The sequence below is a fragment of the Calonectris borealis genome, chromosome 5, assembly GCF_964195595.1.
Source record: "Calonectris borealis chromosome 5, bCalBor7.hap1.2, whole genome shotgun sequence".
Classification (NCBI taxonomy): domain Eukaryota; kingdom Metazoa; phylum Chordata; class Aves; order Procellariiformes; family Procellariidae; genus Calonectris; species Calonectris borealis.
Window position 1 is genome coordinate 11,779,044 of NC_134316.1, and position 22,844 is coordinate 11,801,887.

The 22,844-nt window shown below is 39.9% G+C and overlaps 2 protein-coding genes across 7 annotated transcripts in view; both read left to right on the top strand.

Moving 5' to 3' along the window:
* Positions 1-601: 601 nt before the first annotated feature.
* Positions 602-5,007, top strand: ATP5MJ (ATP synthase membrane subunit j). The gene is made up of 4 exons (XM_075150991.1): positions 602-704; positions 2,308-2,431; positions 4,252-4,272; positions 4,808-5,007. The coding sequence occupies exons 2-4, from the start codon at positions 2,308-2,310 to the stop codon at positions 4,831-4,833; spliced, it is 171 nt and encodes a 56-aa protein (XP_075007092.1). The 5' UTR covers positions 602-704; the 3' UTR covers positions 4,834-5,007.
* Positions 5,008-17,681: 12,674 nt separating this feature from the next.
* The window catches only part of PPP1R13B (protein phosphatase 1 regulatory subunit 13B), a 70,196-nt gene continuing 65,033 nt past the window's right edge, over positions 17,682-22,844 (top strand). For 4 of the 6 annotated variants that reach the window (XM_075150963.1, XM_075150971.1, XM_075150969.1 and 1 more), the window contains exon 1: positions 17,683-17,962. Coding sequence is in view for 3 of the 6 variants with exons in the window: in XM_075150961.1 (XP_075007062.1) it covers positions 17,954-17,962 (9 nt within the window). In the remaining 3 variants the exon portion in view is untranslated. Of the gene's footprint in view, positions 17,963-22,844 lie in introns of all 6 variants that reach the window. The other 2 variants (XM_075150973.1, XM_075150964.1) reach the window with 1 other exon arrangement.

The following is a 22,844-nucleotide window of genomic DNA, read 5'->3' on the forward strand; positions in this document are numbered from 1 at the left end:
TCTTAGCCAGGAGAGGCGCGGGGCAGTCAGTTTCCCCCTCACACCCACAGAACAATGGCCGAGAGCTGCTCTGGAATCCCAGTCGCCCTGTCCTTCCCGTCGCCTGGAGGAAGTGGCCCACAGGCACGTAGACACCTCAGCCCGCCTGAATCTGACCCAGCGGGTGCCTCCCGGTCCTGCAGGACAAGCTGTTCCCTAAGCGACATGCTACATAAAGACTCGCGGCAGGCCCTTCCCAGCATTGTTCCTTGCGCGGGACACTGGCTGTGCTCCCTTCTCGGGAAGTAGTGAGGTGCAGAAAGGGCAAAGCACTGTGGTGAGGCGGACCCCGAGTGGGGATTTCTGCAGGGACATGAACTCTGTGCGGGCCGGGCAAGGCCCTGGAGCGGCTGAGGGGGCGCAGGGACGTGACGGGACCGATGTGTCGCGCCGGGCTGCTCTCCCCGTGCGCTCGGGGCACGAGGAGCGGCGGCGGGGTCGCGAGGAGGCGCGGCAGCACGGAGCTCGGGCTGGCCGGCCGCAGGCGGGATGCGGAGGACGCTCTCGTCCTCCGCAGCCGTAGGGGGCGCCGCGCGGCGGCGGCTCTCTTGGTCTGATACCTTCGCTCGTTGGCGCGTCCTTTCCCAGCATCCCCCGCGGCGGTAGCGGAGCCCGTTCCCGCTCGGTGACCTTCGCTGGGAGCTCGCGCACTCCCGGCTGTAACGGTGGGTTTCGGCCCAAGCGAGCCCTGCCGTTGTTGGCGGGCGTCGCTCGGGTATCTCCGGGAGGGAGTTGTGGTTCAGCCTAGGAAAGGAGGCGCGGCCAGTGGCGCTCGAGCTCTGCCGTTACCCACCTCCCCCTCCTGCGGAAGGAGCTGTGTGGGTCAGGCCCCGGGCGGGCGGCAGGTTCCCCAGGCTGCGGTGGGGTCATGGCGGGGAGGTCTATGAGAAAGCAAATTCAGCGTTGTTCCGGATAGATTTCAGAAAAAAGTCCTGAACAACGTCGCGTCCTCTGAGGCCTTAGGGAAAGGTCTCTGCCGGGTTTTAGCAGGGTGTTAATTCGAAATAGTATTGCTTATTCTCTGTGTTTTGTAGTGGTGGGAAAAGCCTTCCTTTCTATTCAGTTTCCTTGTTTGTTAGTATGTCTTGATATTATGCTATAGCAGAATTACTGTTATTATGGCACTATTCATCTGAAACTTTGGGGGAGGTGCGGCGTTCTTAATAGTATTGGTGAAAGCACAACACTGTTTCAGGAAATCTGTCCACAATAATAAATTTGATTGACATGTCTGTCCATAAACAAGTAAAGATAAATGGGCGTTTGTCTATAATTATACATTAATTACCATGAAGATGCTTTCATTCTTTAAGAAGTACCTAGATTTTTCCAGTTGTTTTGACATTGGCGACCCTTGCATCCTTTTCTCTTTGATGCTTGCCAAAGGATGCTTTACATTTAGTAATGGCAAATAAGTAAGTAAGCGTTACCTCCTGGAAGTTTAAATCTGCTTTTCTTTCCTGGGGCTCTGGTTTACCATATACTGTCCATATGTGTATATAGCTGACTTTATGGGGTTGTAATAAGTGTAGTGATTTTATTGGGGTGAAGTGCTGTATGTAAGACAGTAGAACATGTACTATTTTCATGCAACGTGGTGCAAATGTGTACTAACACGTATGGGAGTTAGGGTAAGCTTTATTTTAAAACATTTTACAGTTTTCTGTTTGTCTAACAAAGCTGCATAGAAAGGAAAAAAAACATCAACAGGCTTCTTGTTCTTGGGGCATACTTTGAAAGTAAAATATTCATGATAAATCATTAATTCAGTAGCATAACATCATTTATTTTGCTATTTTGTGTAGAAATTACCATGTTGGGAGAGATCTTAGCTGTGGGGAGGGAGGGAAGCTAACTTGGTAGTGCAAAGAAGGAGCCTTTCTAGCTTGTCTGGAACGAGGCTTTCCTTCTGAGAGAATCTGGAAACATTAAAAAAAAGCTGTCACTGATAGGGAGAGAGGAGCCTAGCTATTGCTAATCTGTAAATGCTCTATGAAGTCATCTTTGAACCCTTTCATCAGCTGTAATTTATTGTTTTTTATTGTCTTAGCCCATAAATTGTAATCTTAACTTGCATTTTCATTGCTTTGCTTTGGAAAAAGTGCTCTTGCATGTTTAGGGATTTTTTTTAACCTGTAAACTCTTGCTGATATATATCAGGAGTATGTATATACATAAATATATGTATGTATGTATATATATTAAAAATATAGCAGGTAAGAATACAGTTGCAAAACTCACCATGGCAAAACTTCTTATAATTTTCAGATGGTGCAGACCATGCTTCCAAAGTCATTGAGAGCCATGAAATTCTACTTCACTACCGTGTATCAAGAAATATGGGTTGGTGTAGCATTAACAGCTTATGCCTATTACAAAATTTCATATGGTGGTAAGTTACACATTATAGTCTTCATTAGCTGTTACTTTATAGGTAAGGTTTATAGATGAGAATGTCCTTAGCAGTTAGAAATCAGTCATTGAAAATATCCAGCAAATAAGAAATTAACACTCTTTTTTAAGGCCAGGTCTTTGCCGTAAAAATTTATAAGTTTTAACATGCTCAGTGTAGAAGGTTACACTAACAAAAATACTCAAATACCAGTGTGACTGTGCCTACGTTATGGAGATTAGGTAACGCAGGAGTTGGTTTTAAAAACACACATCTAAATTGCAATGTATAGCCAGAGGCTGTTTCTGTAGATTTGTCCTGAAGGGGAATGTAAGACTGTTCTGAACTAGAACTTACTTTGATTAGAATTTTTTTAGAATCCTTATGGTTTTGAGTTTTTGCTCAAGATCTGCAAAAAAATACCGTTTTTAAAAGGTTTTCCCATGTGAACTTGTGAAAGTTAAAACACTTAGTTTATTTTGTGCTGATGCACCTCAAAATGTGAGGTACATCACTGAACATTAAAATGTGTGTTACTTGGTGATATTGGATCACTTTCTCAGAGGAAGAAACAGAACATCTAATGTAAAAATAATAAATTTGAGTGGGTCAGGTCCCTCAGAGCAGAAGGGTACCACAGATTATGGTGTCTTAAAGGTCCTGTCCTTCAATTTAGGCTACGCTGAAAAAATTCAAAGTCAAACCCTTTACTAACTGTCACGAACAATGAAATGTTACGAACTGTAGACAAACTTGACAGGGAAAGGAACCCCTCACTGTGGGAATAGATGAGTGATGTTACCTCAACATTGCTATAGCTTTGTCCAAAGAACTTGTAGGATGTCCAAAACTGCTACACTACACTTACAAGGTTAAGTAAATATAAGTAGCTGAACAGCGAGAGAGCAAAAAAATAGTTTAACTTTAACTTCTTTAATTTCAGAGAATTCAAAATTGACAGTTTCAAGTTTGTGTTCATGTCATGCTACTTTTATTTGCATTTCTGATTTAGATAATAGATGTGGTGGTGTAGGGTTTTGAGGGCCAAAACCTTGATATGGGGCAACTGCATGCTAAGCATTATTTTAAAGTGAAAATAGCTTTTAATACCTGTAGCCCTTTCTGCAGTTTGGGCAACAGTTTTGCAAATAATACATGTATTTATAGAAGAGTATGTTATAGAATAACTTAGGTTGGAAGGGACCCCTTGAGCTCACCTGGTCCAAACCACTGCTTCAAGTAGTTAGATCAAAGTTAGATCAGGTTGCTCATGGTCTTATTCATAATTCATATGAATATTTCCAAGGATGGAGATTGCACAACCTCTTATGACTGTCTTCCTTATGAAGAATTTTTTCCATGTATTTTTGTCTGATCACTGTGAATCAGTATTTTCAAAGAACAATTACAATGGGAATGTAAAATAAGCTGTTTTACTTACAAACGAAGATTTTAAAGCAAACTGTATTCTTATCACTTCAGTTTACATCTGTATGTTGTGTGTATATATATCCATATATTATGTAAAATAAAACCATTCTGTATACGTTTGTTTTGAATTACAGTAGGAATCTTGATGGCTACAATTTTTAAATGCATGGAGTCTTGGTTAATTAAAAACAAACAACTTGAAAAAAAATCAATATAACATTTACTGACATGTACCATGGAAAGTACATGTTGTACACTTCTTCAATCTTATTAAAGCTAAATTAGCCAATCACAAGTAGTATAATCTAATTGAAGTTTATCTGCAAAAAATAAATAGGAAATATTTTTTTAAACTGTCATTATTCAGCTTATTGTTTCTTTTTTTCCAGGCAAAAAAGCAGTGGCAGATAGTAAGTATTAAATATCTAATACCCTGTTGTATTTTTTAAATGAGTGCATATCTTCTATAAAGTGTTTAGATATTTATGCACAGTTTCTTCTGACATCACATTGGAATTTAATTTTTCATGAGCTGCTATATCTCAGTTAACTTTCTGCACTGTGATAGCCAGCCCATTTGCTCCCAGTTGAATTTGTACATGCAAACATTATTTACATTTTTAAATGTGTAATTAGCGAAAATACTGCCCAGTACACTTAAGGATACTAGCATAAATGAACTTTAATTTAGAAAGAACCATACCAAAACTGAGGAGGAATGGATGTTTGCCTATAATAGTGCTTTAAAACTTGCGAAAGAGGATTTTTAGTATTAGCCGAGTTTATGTATGTAGTTTTAGAGTTTTGTTTTATTTGACAGGGCAGCTGAATCTGCCAATTCTTGTGCTCAGATGTAGATACAGTTGTCTGTTCTAGGTTCTGAACTACGTTGCTGAATTAATTTACTCTACTGTTTGAACAGTCTCAATCGTGTCTTTGTTTCAGAGTCCTCTGGTGCTGGCCATCACTAAAGACCTCTTCTCTTCTTGGGAGTATGAATTTGGTGGTTTGTCATCTTTACTGTAAATGAAGCAAGTTACAACCATAGGGAAGTTAATTCTAAAACTGTACCCGATCCATCTGCTGTAATTAGAGAAGGAATAAATCCATTGAGCAACAAGGAATTAAACATGTTGGACAAAGTATGCTGGTGTGTATTGTTAACCTAATTTTTAGAATAAGCATTTTTTGTTTTCTACAGTTCTTCCAAGTTCCATGTTAAACTTTTTCAACAGTGCTTTAAAAAAGACCAAATTTCTATAACTAAACTTCTTAATAGAATTAGCCAGCATTTCTTACAATAGCATTAAGCCTCTTTTTTTTTTTTTCCTAATGATCTCTTTTTTGGCTAGAACTTTTGAAATACTCTATTTACTTTTAAAATGTCATTTAATAGTATGCCAAGTGTGAGGACTTCATTCTCAGCTTTTTGTCAATGTGTGATGCAATAATTAAGGATACAAAAAGTTCTTTTTAAAACCTTACATGTTTCTAAAGAGTTCTTAGTTCTGCAAGGTTTAAAAGCAAAAGCTGTATTGTTATTGAAACACCAACAAAATGTTTACAGAGGTTTTTAAAAAGTATGTTATTGGCAACTATCTTTTTTTGTCCTTCATATTCAGTAGAGCTAAGGAATTATTCTGAAAGGCTCTTCCTTTAGTCACAAATTTTGCAAAGGAGTCAGTAATAACATGCCCATATTGTATGAGAAAATTGATACTACGTAGGCCCTCATCTGCCATTTGAGCTTATGAAAATCTCAGAATTTAAAGGGAGTAATGCAGTCACACACTGTGGCAGCAGTTAATATGAGCATAAAAAAAACCCATTTAACTGACTTGAAAGAGTTTTCCCTTTTCCTGAAAATTTAAAAGTAATATATGTATTACCAGGATGGGTCATTAGTGGTTTTTGCAGGTAACTCTTAAAGTAATTCCATAGCTAGTATTATATTTTGGAGACTCTAGGAACCTATACTATCTTACAAAAATCAGTTTTCAGAACTGTACATGCTGAATTGTGTACCAAGGATACATAGTGTATAAAACCAAATTTGGACTTCATTTCATGTTTTGTATAAATTTAGCCTAACCTGCTTTTGAGAAGATTAAGAGGCTTAAGTCATTTTAATGACTTAATGCTTACGTACATCTTTTTAACCACTTCACTGAAACATATTAGATCTTTCAGCTTGATTAAAGTTTTGCTTTTCAATCTGCAGCATCTGGCCATAACTTAAATTTGTATTTGAGTACTCAGGAGCTTGATAACCTTCCAAACACAGTGTTGCCTTTAATTTCTTCAAAATTTATACTTCTGCTTAAGCTTAATAGCTATAGCTACTATAAGTAGAGTAAAATTACCAGTCATTTTTCTCTGAAAGCTTTTTTAAAAAAGGCAGGTATAGCATTACTCAATTTGAAACGAACAGGTGACATCTCTCTTTCATGCGTTCTTGACATTTCTTCCACCTTCCAGTTTTCCTTGTTGTTGCAGCTTCCCTTGATATGTTTTAGCTGATTCTTCCATCACTTTCATCATTTCTATATGGGTTTTTCAGTGTTTCCTCACCACAGAAGAATGAATGAGAAGCAGAAAGAACTCACTATTTGTTTCTTAACTTAAAACCAAAAGCATCCAGAAGAAGAGAACAGAGAATAAAAACTAGAAGAAAATGGAGCTTCAAATGAGCAGATATTAGGCCAGTGGTGATTACAGGGTGGGTCAGAGTTGTGGTATAGTTAATAAGTGGTTCAGATTGAAAATTTATGCCAGGTGAGGAGCTATATGTGCATTTATAATGCAAATTTATGATCACTAAGTAATAGTTCCTAAGATACTACACATACTTCAAATGACCTGCTTTAGCAATTTTCAATTACAGAGCTGAGGAAAACAAGCTAGGGAAAAAAACATTAATCATTGTAGGATTTGCTTCACCTTACCTAGAACCTAGCACACTGGGACTGAGCTACATCAACATGCTGTCTAATCTCTTAGATGTTATTGAAAAGCAAGAGGAGCTTCTGCTAACCTGCCCTTGGAGCACAGTTAACTGCACTTTTAGGTAAACTTAACCTACTTCTTGATTTCCGACTTGCTTCGTTTTCTAGTAGGGAAAGAACATACATACAACCCAGCAATGTGGGTTATGAAAACTACAATTTCTGCTGAAATAATGCTGTCTGCAGCTGTTTCTTCCATTAGTGCATCTCTGTCGGAAATTTCTATGAAGGTTGCAGAATATTCCTTCCTGTTTGTGATTCTTAACACACAAATCTCTGCAAAACATAAGGGAAGTAAAGCTGGTGTTTATAGAATCATAGAATCATTAAGGTTGGAAAAGACTTCTAAGATCATCGAGTCCAACCATGTTTAAATAGCTTTTTTTTTTTTTAACTTGAGTAGGATACCAAAGGCGGAAATTAACTTTCAGTCAGTGGCTTAACTCAAAAGTGGAAATCAACACACCCTTAATGTTTAACACCTGTAGTACTATCTATATATGTTCTGCTCCTCTACACTGAAGCATACCACATAGTGTAAAAGACAATAGAGGAAAGTTAGCTAAGGCATTATAAGTGCCATTTCTTATTTACAGTGAGGTGCAGAAGGAGTGATCTGTTTTCTTTGCAGCACTAGCATCTGGAGTGTAGCCCTAGGCAGAAAAGCATTGAAGTGAATACTCTAATTTTAGAATATGCCTTTTTTTCTAATTTAGCTAAGGTGATTTCTAAAGCTAACTTAAAACAAAAAGCTTTTCTTGTTCCAGGTAAGTGTCTATACAGACAAGCCTCAGCTCCTAAACAAATCCATTTTCTATGCAAATGACTATTTAAGATCAGGACTTTAATCCGTGGAGGCAATATTCATCATGATTCACAATTAAACAGTGGTAGGCAAAATGCTCATTGATGGATCATGCTGTTTCCATTTAGTTGCTGCCTCTTTATATTGCTGACATTTCTAAAACAAGAGGATTACATTTAAACTTTGTGCAGTAAAATAGTTCAGCAACTGCATTTTTCATTTGTTGCCTGTGATAAGGCATCAGCAATGACAAAAACGGACTGTATACTACCTTTGCAATGTTAGTGGAACAACAAACTCCTACAGGGATTGAAAAGCCTCATCCAATTACTGCAGCACCTTCTTGACCAAGATTTGCTGTGGTAATTTTTCTTTTTAACCAATACAGAACATGAAAGCTCAGCAGTAGGGAGCTGTATTAATAATGACAATGCTAATGCAAGATGTGGTCTTTTCACAGTACAAGTACTTCTGTATTTGCCTCTCCATGCTGGGTCTTACTCATGGCCAGGATTTCTCATTGTGGAGCTCTGAGATTTCTAGAACACTTTCAAGTGGTGTCCTACAATTAGGAATCTCAGAGTATCCCCTGCATGCTAATAAAGTATTATGGAATACTCTAGGGGAGCAGCAAAATACAGTGAGAGCCAAGGAACCATTAGTCACAGGGCCCAACCTACTTAACCTCTTTAATGGCTAACTAGAAAAAAACCCCAAATGTGTATTCATGTTAATTGGGAGGATGAGTAAAGTTGCAGGAGATGATCCAAAGTAACTAAAACAGCTGAACTAGTCTCCTACTTACCTGAATCATGATAGCAAGCCACTGTTTATAGTACCAATACAGCCTGATACAGAGCTGGTATGTATATGTGTATTGTATTTTCAGTCTCTGAGGAAGGAAGACTATCAGGTGCTTGTTAGACACAGGTGATTATGTGTGACATCACCATCAGATGGCTGAAATAAAACTAACTGAGGAAATCAACATGTGAAATCTCTATTGTTTCATTCACGGAAATCTGTAAAGCTACTAGGAAGCAAAGAATAGTAAGATGGAGATTCCCTGAGGCATTAAATATGTTAGTTAACAATTCAGTAAATGGAGAAACAAGAAGTGACAAGATAGTGCTTGAACAGCAAGCTCTTCATACTATAATTCCATGACCTTTAGCAACTAACATTTAGCAGCCAATATTCTCTTTATAAGAATATAAAGCCATGTGACTCTGATTTGGTAACTTATGAAGAACTCATAAACAAGAAATTCCTGTAGTCTACTCTACTGCTGCAGGCAAACTACTTGGAAACAATTACTCCCCCCTAACTGAAAATGAACTGACCAGCACAAGAATGGATTATTTGGAAGTTTTAATTAAATTCTGCTAAGGGTATTATGATTTCTTTGGTTGTGGTTTAACAGTATGAGTACTCTGGCAGCTACACCAGCTTTTGGAGCTTCCACCCTTATACCACAGTGCCTTGCTGCTCATAGTTGTGCTGATACAACTATTTGTGAATCAGATCAGGCAATTTTTCGTAATTTTGGGGTTTTTTCCCCTCTAAAATAACAAAACAAGCACTCAGGGTTTTTTCGTGTTTTAATTTGGATCCATCTCCTGATCCTGTTTACAGCAAAGATGCTTTATAACTTGCATTACAGCACAACAGCATTATTTTTTTCATACAAAAGGGGCAGAAGAATCAGAATGTCTAGCTTCCCATTCACTAACCCAGCTTTCCTAAGTCATTGTGTCCCTTACAATAATTTAATGCAAGTTTCCTCCCCATACGCAGCTACGCACATGATCAAAGTACTGTCTCTCCCATAAGAACTGTCATCACTGTCAACACTCACAGGAATAAAAAGAATGCAGAACTCCACCCTGTATACAAATCAGGAATGTCAGCTTGTGCTTCAGCAAAAAGGCAGAACCTTGCTTCCTTCCTCTGTGACAGCACATCGCCTTCTCAACTTTGTAGTGTCACTTAATTGGAACAAACGAACAAACAAGTAGGGAACAGGGAGAACAATTGTACCACAGTATCCTAATGCTCAATACTTGCAGGAAGAATACTTCTAGTAATAACGGATAAATTTGGAAGTGGTTCTTCAAATGAAATTATATTATTCGTTGTCATCAAATGAAAATACAGTTTTAATTATTACGACCTTCAAAAACCTAAAGTAACTTTTTTTTAATTGACATGACCTTTAACTATTTTATATCCATATCATCACAGTAACTTCAGCTATCTGCTGGAACAGACAATAGAGATTTCTTCAGAGCTAATGAAGTGTGTTTGCTAGAAAATGGTAATAGGGATTCTGTGGGTGGTATAACTAACTGCAGTATACTGAACGAATCCCATCTGTGATGACTACTTCTGCCTACACAGATTTTTCCTGCAGTATCAGTTGTAGTCTTCATTTCTTGTTTTAACCTGTTGTGTTTAGCATGCTTTTGATAATACCAAGAATTGCTGCAATTAAGGGGGAATTCTTTAGGTATGAAGTAGAAACTGGTGTGAGATATTTCATATGGAATGCTATATAAACAAGCAAAATGGCAACAACTAAAGCGTGAATACAACCAGAGTATTATGAGAGGAAAAAAGAGGGATTAATGAAATGGATTAGAATGTGAACAGGCATTTGATACAGAACCAAGAATACAGGGAAGGATACCCTTTTTTGGGGGGTCTAACCAAAAGCATTTCCACTTTTATAATTAACTCCATTATTTATCTTGAGGATATATAGAGAGCAGTCTCAAGCTGTACTTTTTTGCAGCACTATTATTGACTCTTTACTCTTGATGCTTCAGGTATACCTTTTAATTTAGTGTACTTGTACCGAAAAATAGCCTTGTTTAAATTCTCTTATACTTGACATTACAGTTCTCTCCTTATATTCCTTATGTTGTATTCCACATATATCACATAAAGCATGAAAAGAAAATTCTTTTGGTCCCAGTTAGGACCTCAAGAGACTTCTTTAAAATAATTAGCAAAAATTTAAATTATGCATTTCTTCAGTAAGCTAAGAATTGGAGACATACCAATTTTAACAAAGGATCCAGCTCTTGTTTCAGTAAACACCGAGACATAAATACTTTTCAGCATACTTTGATTTAGTTAATTCTTTTGGAGTAATGCAACTAGAAAAGGCATCTTCCAAAAATATTTTTACTTTGCTTTCAAATTATGTATTCTTATTAATGCTAACTATCACACCTCTTTTTAAATTAAGGCTACTAATTTAAACATGTACTCAGGCCTGTCTAGAAGGACAGAAACAGAAGGCAAGAAAAAATTGTGTAGAACTTTCACATAGCAATTGGTAGAAAAAGAGAAAAGATTAGAGTTACTTTACCTTGTGCTGTATCTTGTCCTTTTGTAGAATAGAAATACTGGGTTTGAATTTGAGACATAAGCAATAGACAAACCTTTAAAGTAGCATCTAATCATCCCCAAGCAAGTAGGTTATTATTGTGTGTGCTCCTCCATGATGAACACACTCCTTTCCAGTCTTTCAAATCTTCTGAGGTTCAGCTGCATATTATGGTATCTTCTTTGAATAAATCAACCTAAAATAGATTCTAAACACATACTGGTGATACTTTTTCTACTGTCACTATCTCTAGGGCTTTTCACGAAATCATTTTCAGTAGGGTTCTATCAATGCCCGATAGAATTAATCTTCCTTTACTGTTGACATTCTTCTATTTATGCTGCTAAGAATTGCAGTAAACCTTGTCGTAGGATCACAACAGTAAAAATAAAAATTATTCAGAAACATGTTTCTAGAAGATGACAAACCAAGGCACTTAGAGGCAAAATCAACTTCTCTCATTAATGTTCCCAGGACTAGAACATCATTACTTTATCTGGAAAAACAGTATTTATACAAACAGTTAGAAAGGATGAACCTTAAGCATCAGTAAGGCATAAACCCAGTATTTTTGTTTATAACATGGAAAAAACATCATTGCAAATGTCTTAGATTACATCTGCTGGTCAGATTATCTGAGTGCAGCTGCTCTTCTACAAAAATGCACTATTAAAAACCTGAAAGGAGGTTGCAGCGAGGTGGGTGTTGGTCTCTTCTCCCAAGTAACCAGTGATAGGACGAGAGGAAATGGCCTCAAGTTGCGCCAAGGGAGGTTTAGACTGAACATTAGAAGAAATTTCTTTACTGAAAGAGTGGTCAGGCCTTGGAACAGGCTGCCCAGGGAAGCGGTTGAGTCACCATGCCTGGAAGTATTTAACAGACGTGTAGATGAGGCGCTTAGGGACATGGTTTAGTGGGCATGGTGGTGTTGGGTTGACGGTTGGACTCGATGATCTTAGAGGTCTTTTCCAACCTTAATGATTCTATGATTCTATGTATCACAGAATTCTGCATTAGGCCTTCAGGTGGGAGAGGAAATATTTGAAATCACTTCATATAGAAACTGTCAAAAACGCCTGAGTATTTGCTAACACTAAATCATGGCTGAGATGCCTGAGAACAATTTTAGACTTACAGTAACAAATGAAATGGCTGGACTCAATCTTAAAACATGACCCATCCTTTTTCCCCCCTCAAACTTCAGCGAAGTGATAGACCGAAAACGAAGTGGCATATAAAAAAAAAGGAGTAATGTGTGACTCGTTACCCTATCCCCTCACTAATTAATGTTTCAACTAATAACCCATCATCTAGCTAGTCACAGATACTTCCACTCATCATGAGCATACTGAAAATTTAAGAAAAAAGATTTTTGTAAAGAAACATCTTGAAATCCCGAACGGGTATAAGCCTAAAGGTACAAGCAGAGAGAACTTCTCCCAGGACATTTAAGTTTTTGTTTTCTCCACCCCTTCGAATATAGTTAATGGTTTCATCATTATAAATTACAGGGGAGCAGAACATGATTTTTCGTCTGTAAAAACGATGGCATGTGATCTGTCTTATAGAGCTATATCTTCTGTAGCTACAAGGTAAAAAATTAACCATACCTATTAGTGTAAGAATTTTATGAGAGTGTATAGCAACACATTCCCAATGAGGCCACAGCATTCTCCACGAAGTATGCTCTTTTGCATCGTGTATTGGATTAAGCATACAATTTATGTTATTGTTTAAAGAAATTACATCTCTAATCCACCAAATGCAGGGCTGAAACACATGACATATCAGACACTCAAATCCCCAGAAAGTGCACACAGATCATACGGCTTCACTTCTGCTTTAATTATTATACTCCTTTTCAGAATGATGCACTGAGTGGATTGTGCTATGGAAACTTTAGAACATTAGTCATCTAGTCCAGCATACATTACTTTAGAATATTACAAGGTAGTGATGAAAAAGCATCTTTCTCCTGTTCACGTGTCTCAAATACTGTATACAAAACAGACATCAAAGTGTTTCCTTTAGATTATTATTTGTAGTTTATCTCTGAACAGGTTTGGTGGGGTTTAAAATGCATTGGCTGTATATGAATTCAAACATGGCAGCATATGACTATTGTTCAGTATGAATTCCTTATTGTTGCAGCCTTAAGAAGTCAGCTTGATTCTGGAATGAGAGGTTACTTACGGATAAAGTAACAAATTAAAATACCTTTCCTTTAAATATACACTCTTACTTTACACAGTATTTCACTAAAGATTTTGGGCTAGCTGCTGTGAAACTCTCCTTCAAATACTTAGTCTTTTTGTTTATATCATCAGTTACATAGCACTGCACCTGCAAGTAACTGCCTGGCAAGTTGGAAGTACTTCCGTGACTCAACTTCTAAAATTGCATACCTACTCATGGCCAGTTCCTCCTGCGTTACAGCAAATGCAAAATGTAATTTTTGAAAGGAGAGCTGTATTCTGTAATAAAGTAATCCACTCATTCATTTAGAAAGGATACATTCTTTTTTTTGTAATACACATACTCAAAAAACCCCAACACTCCTACCCATGCTCACTTTTTAGAGATTTTATTCTGCCAGTTGTGAGGAAACTCATCCTAACTGTAGCCATCCAAAAGTCTGCCCTCTAATCTGAGCTAGTCATCCAGGCTCCATCTTTAATCAATAGAGAGATAGGCACCTTCAAAGACCAAGAGATTTAGATAGTGGGATGAGTATCTCAGCATGGAATGAACTGCCTGCAGAACTGCCTCTCTCCCTTCCCTCCCCATCCCAATTTATCTATAGAAGGAGACTAGATGACTGAGAGAGACTATGTGTCTAACTTCTAGATTACTAAAGTTGGATGAGATGGATCCCACCCTAAATGTTTGACCTCTGAGACTGTTTCTGGCTATAAATAGGAGTACCTGTTATTTAAAATAATACCACATGAAAAGAAAAAGTGTTAAATTAATTAAAAATAAACACTTATTTTCCTGTGACACCTCCAAAGCCTGAAAACATTTTCCTATGCTCCAGAAAAGCATCTTGACAAGTTAATGCAAAACTGAAGAAAACTTGGATCTGAGAGTGGTAGGAAAGCTCATTTTCGTCCTTTTGTCTATGCATAAAAAAGAAGTAGGAGAGATTCAGACCTGGTAGTTTTAAAAACTTTAAAAAACATCTACATTTTAAAATCTCGGTGGAAGATACAATAAACACAAGTAGGAATTGGAACTTCATCAGCAGTGCTCCTGAAAATCTCATTAGTCTCCCACCTGTATCTTTGGGAATCTCTGCTTGTCCTAAAAATAACGCTGTGCATGAAGAAACCTGGCCTGCCAATTTATTAACTGCAGTTAATATCCCTTTTTTCAATAAATCTAGGTTAAATAAAAAATATATTTTGATAATTTTTCTCTGTGTACCTATAAATTTCAAGTATTTTAGCAAAACACTGAAGTGATAATTTATACATTTCAATCAAATTTCAATTTCTAGCTAAACACGAGCTCAGCACAAATCTCAAAAACTAACCATACCATAACTAATAAACAGTAATTCTTCATTTTTTTGATGTTGTAAGTTGAATAAATGTCTGTTAACCTACAGCTTCAATTTGTAAAGTTAAATAGTATTGCTCTGTTTTTTTTTAAGAACCGAGAGGAACGTAAAAGGTATCTGCATAACATGTTTTAATACTTATACCAACAAATAAGCACAAACCCTTTCCTTTAGAAAAAGGCCAACAAAATTAGAGCACCTCTCACAAAGGCAATGTATTTGGAAGCAAGTAATTTGGGTTCTGTATCTGTGGCTTTATCTGCTTCCATAACCAAATTCTCTTACCTTATCTTATTAGGTATTCTCCAAATCATGACTGCTTTCACACAACCTCACTTATCTAAGACAGGCAAGTAACTTGTAGATAGATATCACTGGCCCCTTTGGCCAAGCAACAATTTCTACAAAATCAGACCAGTCATTTGGTACAGAAATGCATGGGCAATGGGGGAAAAAAATTCTACGTTATTACAAGTGACCATTTTCCTGCTCACAGTAAACAAAACATTTGTAGATAGTATAAGTTGGAATCAGAAGACTTTATAATGGCTACTCTGTCCCTTGACCGATAAAAGAGTGGTTCCCAAAAAGATTCTTCTGTGGAAGAGATGTTAATTAATTTACCACATTGCAGGTAGAGTTTTAAGTCTATGCTTTGTAAGATTGGTTAATTTTTTTTTCTTTCTTTCCTCATTTCTGTGGGAAAATGGAGATGGGAAGGGATGAGGCAAGTAGGTTTTTTTAAGGGAAGCAGAAATAGGAGTAGGAACAGACTTGCATGTAAAGTACGTACTCTATCTTTTGAAGACATTTCCTCTTAGTCCACAGTATCCAGTCTGTCTGGTTGCTGCATTGGCTGAACCTGCATCTGCCAAAAGCAACGCAAGGTCGACAAACTTTTATACTAGAGGCCATTATTCCAATAGAGACATTGCATGGAGGCGTGCCTTCCTTCCCAGCAGCAATTGTCTACACCGTATTCTCCCACTTCTCATTTTGTCAGCGTTCCTGGTGTTGCAATGGAAAAGTAATAGTGGGGTAATATTTATAGTACTTTAGTTTTTATTATCAATCACTGGAAAAAGGGAGAAGTCAGCTATAAGTTATACCTGCAAAGAAATTATAGACCATCATTTAAGAATCGCTGGCAAGAAAATCTAACCTGGTTAATGAGAAAGACAGTAATTTTTAAAGAACAAAAGGTGCACAATTCCCCTGTTAGTAAAGTTAGAATTTCATCACAAATAGTACCGTCTTCTGTTCACTAAAGTTAGGTATGAATTTGATGAAGATAAAACTCCCCTCTTTTTTTTTTTCTTAAGATACATAACTATGAGCACATCATAGCCTGTTTCATTTCAGGTCGGCCTAGTTGCAAGGTTAATACTATTATTCCGAGTAGATCTTAAAGTTCTCTGTTGGGTCAGAAGTATCGTAGTCTTACCTATATCCAAAGCTGTGTGTGGGAGGTAGAATCACAGTTTACAAGAAAACGAGTATGATAACAGTGTTACTGTCGGCGAATAGCACTCCGAAAAGTAATTGCAAAATAATTTTAAACTGACAAAGTATTATCTTGTGATGCTAACAGGTTTTTTCCATAGGACCAATTTATTAAAAGAAGCAGAAGCTTTGACTTATCACAAAGCTGACACCACAGCCTGCAAATACACTGACAAGGATACGCAATGAAATCTTAGGCATGTATATATTAAGATAATTTACACAACTATCTGGTATAGAATCTTACATTACTAGGTTACGTTTAACATACAAGCTCATATTTGAGATTAATATGCTATTATCACTTACCTTAAAGACTTACACACACAGTGTCTGAGCTCCTCTCAAAAACTTCCCAAGTTACAATTTTTTTCACTCCTAGCTGAGATCTGTCACGGTGTTCTACAAATAAAGTAACGAAGACTGGAAACCAGTCATTTACAGAAACAGTTGAAGCATTGGTTAGGTCCATGTATTTTGTAGATTAGGATTTAAAACTCACAGCAATATGCAATTTTTCTACATTGCATGGCATATGGTGATGTTTTGACTTATAGTTGAGCTTGACTTCTTCCAAGCTGTTAACTTTCATCTTGCTGTTGTAGCTCTACAGAATGAAGAAACTAAACCTTACTTTCAAACACGAGACAAAGTCTCATAGGAGTCTGACGTCAGGGTCCTGGACAGAAACACCACCTCTCCTGCTGTGAAGGGGAGTTCTGTACATCTGACAGATTGCACAAGTAACGCATGGGTGACGGGCCGGTAAAACGAGGGTGACGCTAGAGCTAGTTACTCTAGCCACAAAGAACGGCTAGGCACCAAGGCGTGTTTCGGCAGACCAAGACAAGCCGCGGGAAAGCGACCTCCCCTGCGCACCCGCCCGCCGCAGCTCACAGGCACGGGCTGACGCCGTGGTGCTCCCGCCTTCCCGCGAGAGACCGGCAACCCCCGTGTTATCTCCCCGCTCCCACCTGCCAGGTCCCCGCACGCCTGGCGCGTCGCGCCTCGCCTCGCTCCTCCGCGCCCCAGCGCGCCGCTACAGCGGCCGCACTCCCGGCCCCTCGCCCGCGCAGCGGCTCGGCCGGGCCGGGCCGGGCCAGGCGGAGACGCCTCCGCATTCCCCGCATTCCGGGAGCAGAAAGCGCTCAGAGCCGCTGCCCCTTCCTCCACGGCCGGGGCCCGCGGGCAACCGGCCCCGGGCAGCCCGCCCAGAAGAGGCAGCGCCCGCGGGGCCCCGACCCGGGGGCAGGGCAGCGCAGCGCCAGGGGGAGGAGGAGACCGGGCTCGAAGCGGGGCCGCGGGAAGAACCGGCGGGATGGGGCCCACGCGGAACCCGGAGGTGGGGGGAACGAAGGGGTCACGGCGGGTCTGTGAGGGAAACCATCCCCGGCGCGAGCGCCCGCGGTCACGTGCGGCACCGAAGCGCGCACCCGCGCAACTCCCTCCCCACGCGGGCCGTGCGCGCGCCGCCCGCCGCCCCGCCCCCGGCTCTTCCCGCCTTGGCCAATGAGGCTGCGGCGGCGGTTAACCCCTGGCTGGGCGGCGCGGCGCGGGCGGAGCGGAGCAGGAAGCGCCGAGGGAAGGAGGCAGGGAGGCCGCCGCCGCCGCGCTGAGGAGGAGGAGGGGGGTTGGGAGCCCGGCCGCCGCCACCTCTTCCTTCCGCCCGCTGTAGGGAGCGAGGCGCGCGGGAGGCACCTGTCACAGCCGCCAGAGCGAACGCGGCGTCCTCCGCGGTGAGAGGCGGCGGCGGCAGGAGAGGCCCGGCACGGCACGGCACGGCGGCAGCCTCGGCGGGGCTGGCTGGGGGACGGCTGCGGAGATGATGCCGGTGAGTGGGAAGGGGCTGAGTTCGCGTCGTCGCCTTCTCGGCCTGGCGCCGCTCTGCCGGGCGGTGGGACGCCTTGCTTTTTCCTGCGGGGCCGGCGGCGGCGGATGGAGTGCGCGGCGCCGCCGTCATCCCCGCCTGTGCCCCGGCCAGCCGGGGCAGAGGGCGACGGTGCTGTGGAGACGCCGTCAAGGCTCCCCGCCGGGGGTGGGGCCGGCGGTCACCGCCGTCCCTGGCTCCTGGGGGGCCACGACCTATTCCCGCTCCTCCCCTCAGCGAGGGGCTGCCGCCCCCCTCCGCCGGCCGAGCCGCTCTCGGCATTGCACCGGCCGTGACAGGTCGAGGGCCGCGTCCCCCCGGGCTCTGCCCTCGCGTCTGCCTGACAGGGCTCCTTCCCCACCCCCCGGCGCCCTCTGGCGCCCGCGGCAGTTTCGGCGGGGGGCAGCGGGCAGCGCAGGTTTCGCCGTCCGGGTATCGGCCGGCGGGAGATCCGGCTGCTGGCCGCCGAGGCCCGCTCTGACGCGTGGGTGGGTTTTGTGTGTTTGTGTGAGTGGGTGTGCGTGGGGGTATGTTTGTTTGTTTTGGTTTTTTCCTTCCAAACACCGATTTTTCGCTGCCCGGGTGCGGGGAAGGGTTAACCAGTCCCGGGGCAGGCGGCTCCGACCCTTCGGCCAGTTGTCAGCCGAATGCAGGCGGCAGCTTCATTTCAGCCTCGCCACCTCTAAGGGAAAGGCGGTCTCCCTCCTCGGTTTCTACCACCTCTTTTGTGAAACCGTCGCTTATTTATCGAAGATAAAACCTTTCATTTCCCCGCAAACAACCTTGATGGTCTCCTGTGACAGAATCTCTCTCCGTTTCCTTCCCCTCTCTTTCCCTCCCCCTTTCGCTGTGGGCTGATGCAGTGGTCAGAAGAGAGTTGTTCTTGATGACTGTTCGTTTTATGACAGGATCCTCTGAGACTGAGTAATAAACAATTACATTCTTTTTGTTGATTTCTTTCAAACTCTGTTTGATCTCAAATGTGGGTTTATGAGATACTCCATATAAGGGAGTATCTCCCGTGTTTTCTCTAATTCCAATAGAAATGAGCTTTTTATTTACAGTTCCTCTGCAGTGTTTGCAACCGAAGCACTGCAGCAGAATGCTTTTTGGTGAGAATATTAAAGACGTCTTTTACCAAATTTTATTGCTCTAACTTTGTTTGATGACTGAGAGGAGGAAATAAATAGCTCAAACTAGATGTAAAATTTCAGATTGAAGAGTACACGTGGTGTTTTAAAACCAGGTATTATGACTTTTTAACATGATGTGCTCTTTAACTTCCAACTGCTAGGTACCAAAATATGCTATTAATACTGTATTAAGAATTTCAGTGCACTAGGCACACTAGAAACCAGCAAGAAAGTTCATTGAGTTACAGGCTTGTTCCATAAACATATGGATGTTAGCTTGTAGAAACAAAACCAAGGTGACTGCCAGCTTTTTCAGCTTCTATCGCAACTTGGGTTATGCTTTACATTCATAAAATTCTTATTGAAAACCTAGCATGCCAATGACAGGCTAAGTCATTGCTTCCCATTACTAACTTGTGTGTGGGTTTTAGGCTAATGTCATAACTTCCGTAGTGCAGTGATTGACTTTTTATAAAAAGTATTTTTTTTTTACCTATTTGTGTGTTTCTGCCAGTGTCTCGTGCTATCTTCATGGTTGTTTAAATGTAGCAGTTGTTTGTGCTTATTGGAAGGTGTTATAAGATTCAGACTTTTTATTACGTTTTTGAAACATACTTCAAAGCATTTTTAATACTGACGGCTGAATTTTAATACAAACAAATTACCTTGCTACAATGGTAGTAATGTTGCAGAGTAGAGCTTACTGACTCCGAATCCTAAAATAATAAATATTTTACTTTTCTGAAGAGCTTTTAGATGCTGTTATGGACAGTCTATCATAAGGTAGCCAGGAATATGTATATTTAAATGGACGCTGTGACAGTGCCTTTAGTCTTCCAGTTTCTCATCCCAGCTCTTTTATTTCTGGACTGCAAGGACGAAAAAAACCAACCCCATATACTGGAATAATCAACATATAATATCAAAATAATGTGAACATATGGCTGTAGAACTGGACCAAATGTTTTGGTTTTTTTTACTGGAGATTTTGTATTCTGAAAAGGGAAAAGCTAGGGATCTAACTTGTTATGTGATGGAATTCCTTGAATTCATATTCATAGAAACTTTTTTCCTCCCTGATCCTATTTTGGCTTTTTTTTTTGATAATTAACAAAAGTATATAATAGTAAGAGGAGAGACTTTAATACTACTCGACTTGAACTGTTATAACAAGTGGGTATCACTACAGTTTTGTGTCAACACATTAAAATTAAATGTTATCAAACTTTTCTAGTTTCTTATGACTTGCATTTATCAGATTTGAAGTAATTGATTGAGGCCATTTTTGGATTGCTAATTTTTTTACATTCTGTACAACCATATTTAAGAATGAAGTCATATCTGAAGCATAGAAAATGGAATTATCTATTTTCCTCTTTACCTGTGTTTTGTCAGTGGTGGTTTTTTTTTTCCCCACGTGGGGAACAGAGTTACTTCTGTGAGGTTTTTATCAGTCATCATTTCTTTTGTGACCAGGATACCTCCTTCTCTGTTCTTTAACGTCCTTTCCATATAAGTTCACATTGCTTATTCTGCTTTGTTTCTGAAAAATATAAAAATAACTATATTCGTGGTCCTGAATGCAGTTGGGCTTCAAGAATAATGATGTGGACTGCACTTTTCTCACCCATTGTTTCTTGCTTTGCTGACAAGGCACATCCATCATAAACTCTTTCATTGCGTTCAGGACGTAAAGGCTATGTGTATGATGAGCTTACGATGCCATACTGAATATCTCCTCTACTAAGGAACTTACTAAAAGAGTTGCTATAAGTATGCCTTGAATATAGTGATGTTTTTTACACTGAAAAAAACGTTAGTATTTATTGCGTTCTTAGAATAAAATGTGCAAACCCAGAACTATGTGATATCTTTTCAAACAGGAAATCTTTTGGGTTAAAACAGCCATGGTTGTATTTTGTTTGCAAAAATACTGTGGATGTAGCTCCTTGTTCAGCCCCATAATCTATAGCCTGTTTGGAGGAGCCTAATTATTTTCTTTTTTTCTTTTTTTTTCTTTTTTTCCCTTTTTTTTTTCCTTTTATTCTGCCCCAGTAGGGTTTTTTTTGCTGGGACTTTAGATTTTGGTTTTGGAAGAGTGTTGGAAATTTTTCCTTAAAGAATGCAATTAATGCATTTTCTTCTTGGATGGTAGTTCCAGAATTGCCTCTGCTGTATTAGCCATATTCCTTGGACACTAGGGTGCAGACAAGAAAAAACCACTTAGGAGGAGCACTGTTTTCCTACTTAAGAAGAGATACAGTGGAAGAAGGAACTGCTACAGTTGAGAAGTAGATAACATTTCCTATTTTTTACCTAAATTTTGGATATCATTCTTTTACAGCATGTGTGAGGTAACATGTCATGCCAAAGGCACAGAATTATGTAGAGTCTGTACACTGTCAGTAAAGTGATAGGAGAGGCAATGGTGACTGCTGTGTAAGAAATTGTGATGGACTGAATCTCTTAGGAGGAATAGTTAGTATTGCATATTCCCCTAGCACCTATTGCTGCAGAGCTTTTCTGGTTTTGCCTTTAACTTAATTGGGAGCAGTGAATATCAGTGAAGTTGCAGCCAGCATTCACATTTTTGTACACATATAGGAGGAACCTTGTGGGACTTTGTGCGAAGCTTAGAGTCAAAGACTTGTTGGATGCATGTGTTTTTATGTGTAGGATTGGATGGTTGTGTTTGTTGTTTTAATACAAGTGAGAGTGAAAAGTTTGGAGAGTGTTCAGTGATTTTTTTTTTTTTGTCTAGTTAATTTTGTGTGACATTGCAACTCTTCTCCAAAGATGACCATGACTGATGCATATTTTATGTTAGACTAGACAATGTACAAGTGGATCTCAAGTATTACATTGTGCATTAATATCTTAATTGCTACATATGTTCCTGACCTATGAAGACAGATAACATGACTTGTAAACCACAAACCAAAAATGGGTATCTGCAGTAGTTATTTTTGAATTAACTACTTTCCAGGTGAATTAAGAAAAAGGGTTTTTTGTTCTGTGGTGGTTTTTTTTTTTTCCCAAGGAGTACACGTTTGTCATGTATTGAGTCTAAAACCTTTCCCCAAAAGTCTGAAGTGGGCATTGCTTATTCCTAATTTAAAACCAAAATATTTCCAAATCAGTGTACACTGTTCTCTTGCCTTAGGAAGGGCCCTACCAATACAATTCTACGTTGTAAAAGTCTAAAGGAAGATGTGACATTTTAATACACTTAAATTAATATTGAAATTTTCAATGATGTTGAGATAAAATATATTGCAATTAATTCAGCGCTGTATAGTTATCAGCAATACTGAATAATTCAGCAATGCTGAATAAATCTGAACTGACTGTAGAGAATAATTTGCAAGTTTATCAGCCATTATTAATGGAGTTATTTATTGCAACAAAGCTTAAAGGCCATTTCGTGGTTTTTTGGATCATGTCACTGTTTTTTTTAAGATGACAGAATATGGCCTATTCTGTGGTAAAAATAAGTTCATCAGCTTCACCACGTCAACGAAAAGTGCTATTCATAGGCTACTCTGGTAATAGAATATTTAAATATATTTAATAGATACGTGTGGATTCTAATGAAACATATGAGAAAATTTTGAGGGAAAGGTTACTCTCTATGCTACTCTATGAAGAGAAACTAATAGATGAGATTGTTGCCCATTGCAGACTTTAGAAAGAATAGGTATTTATTTGACAAC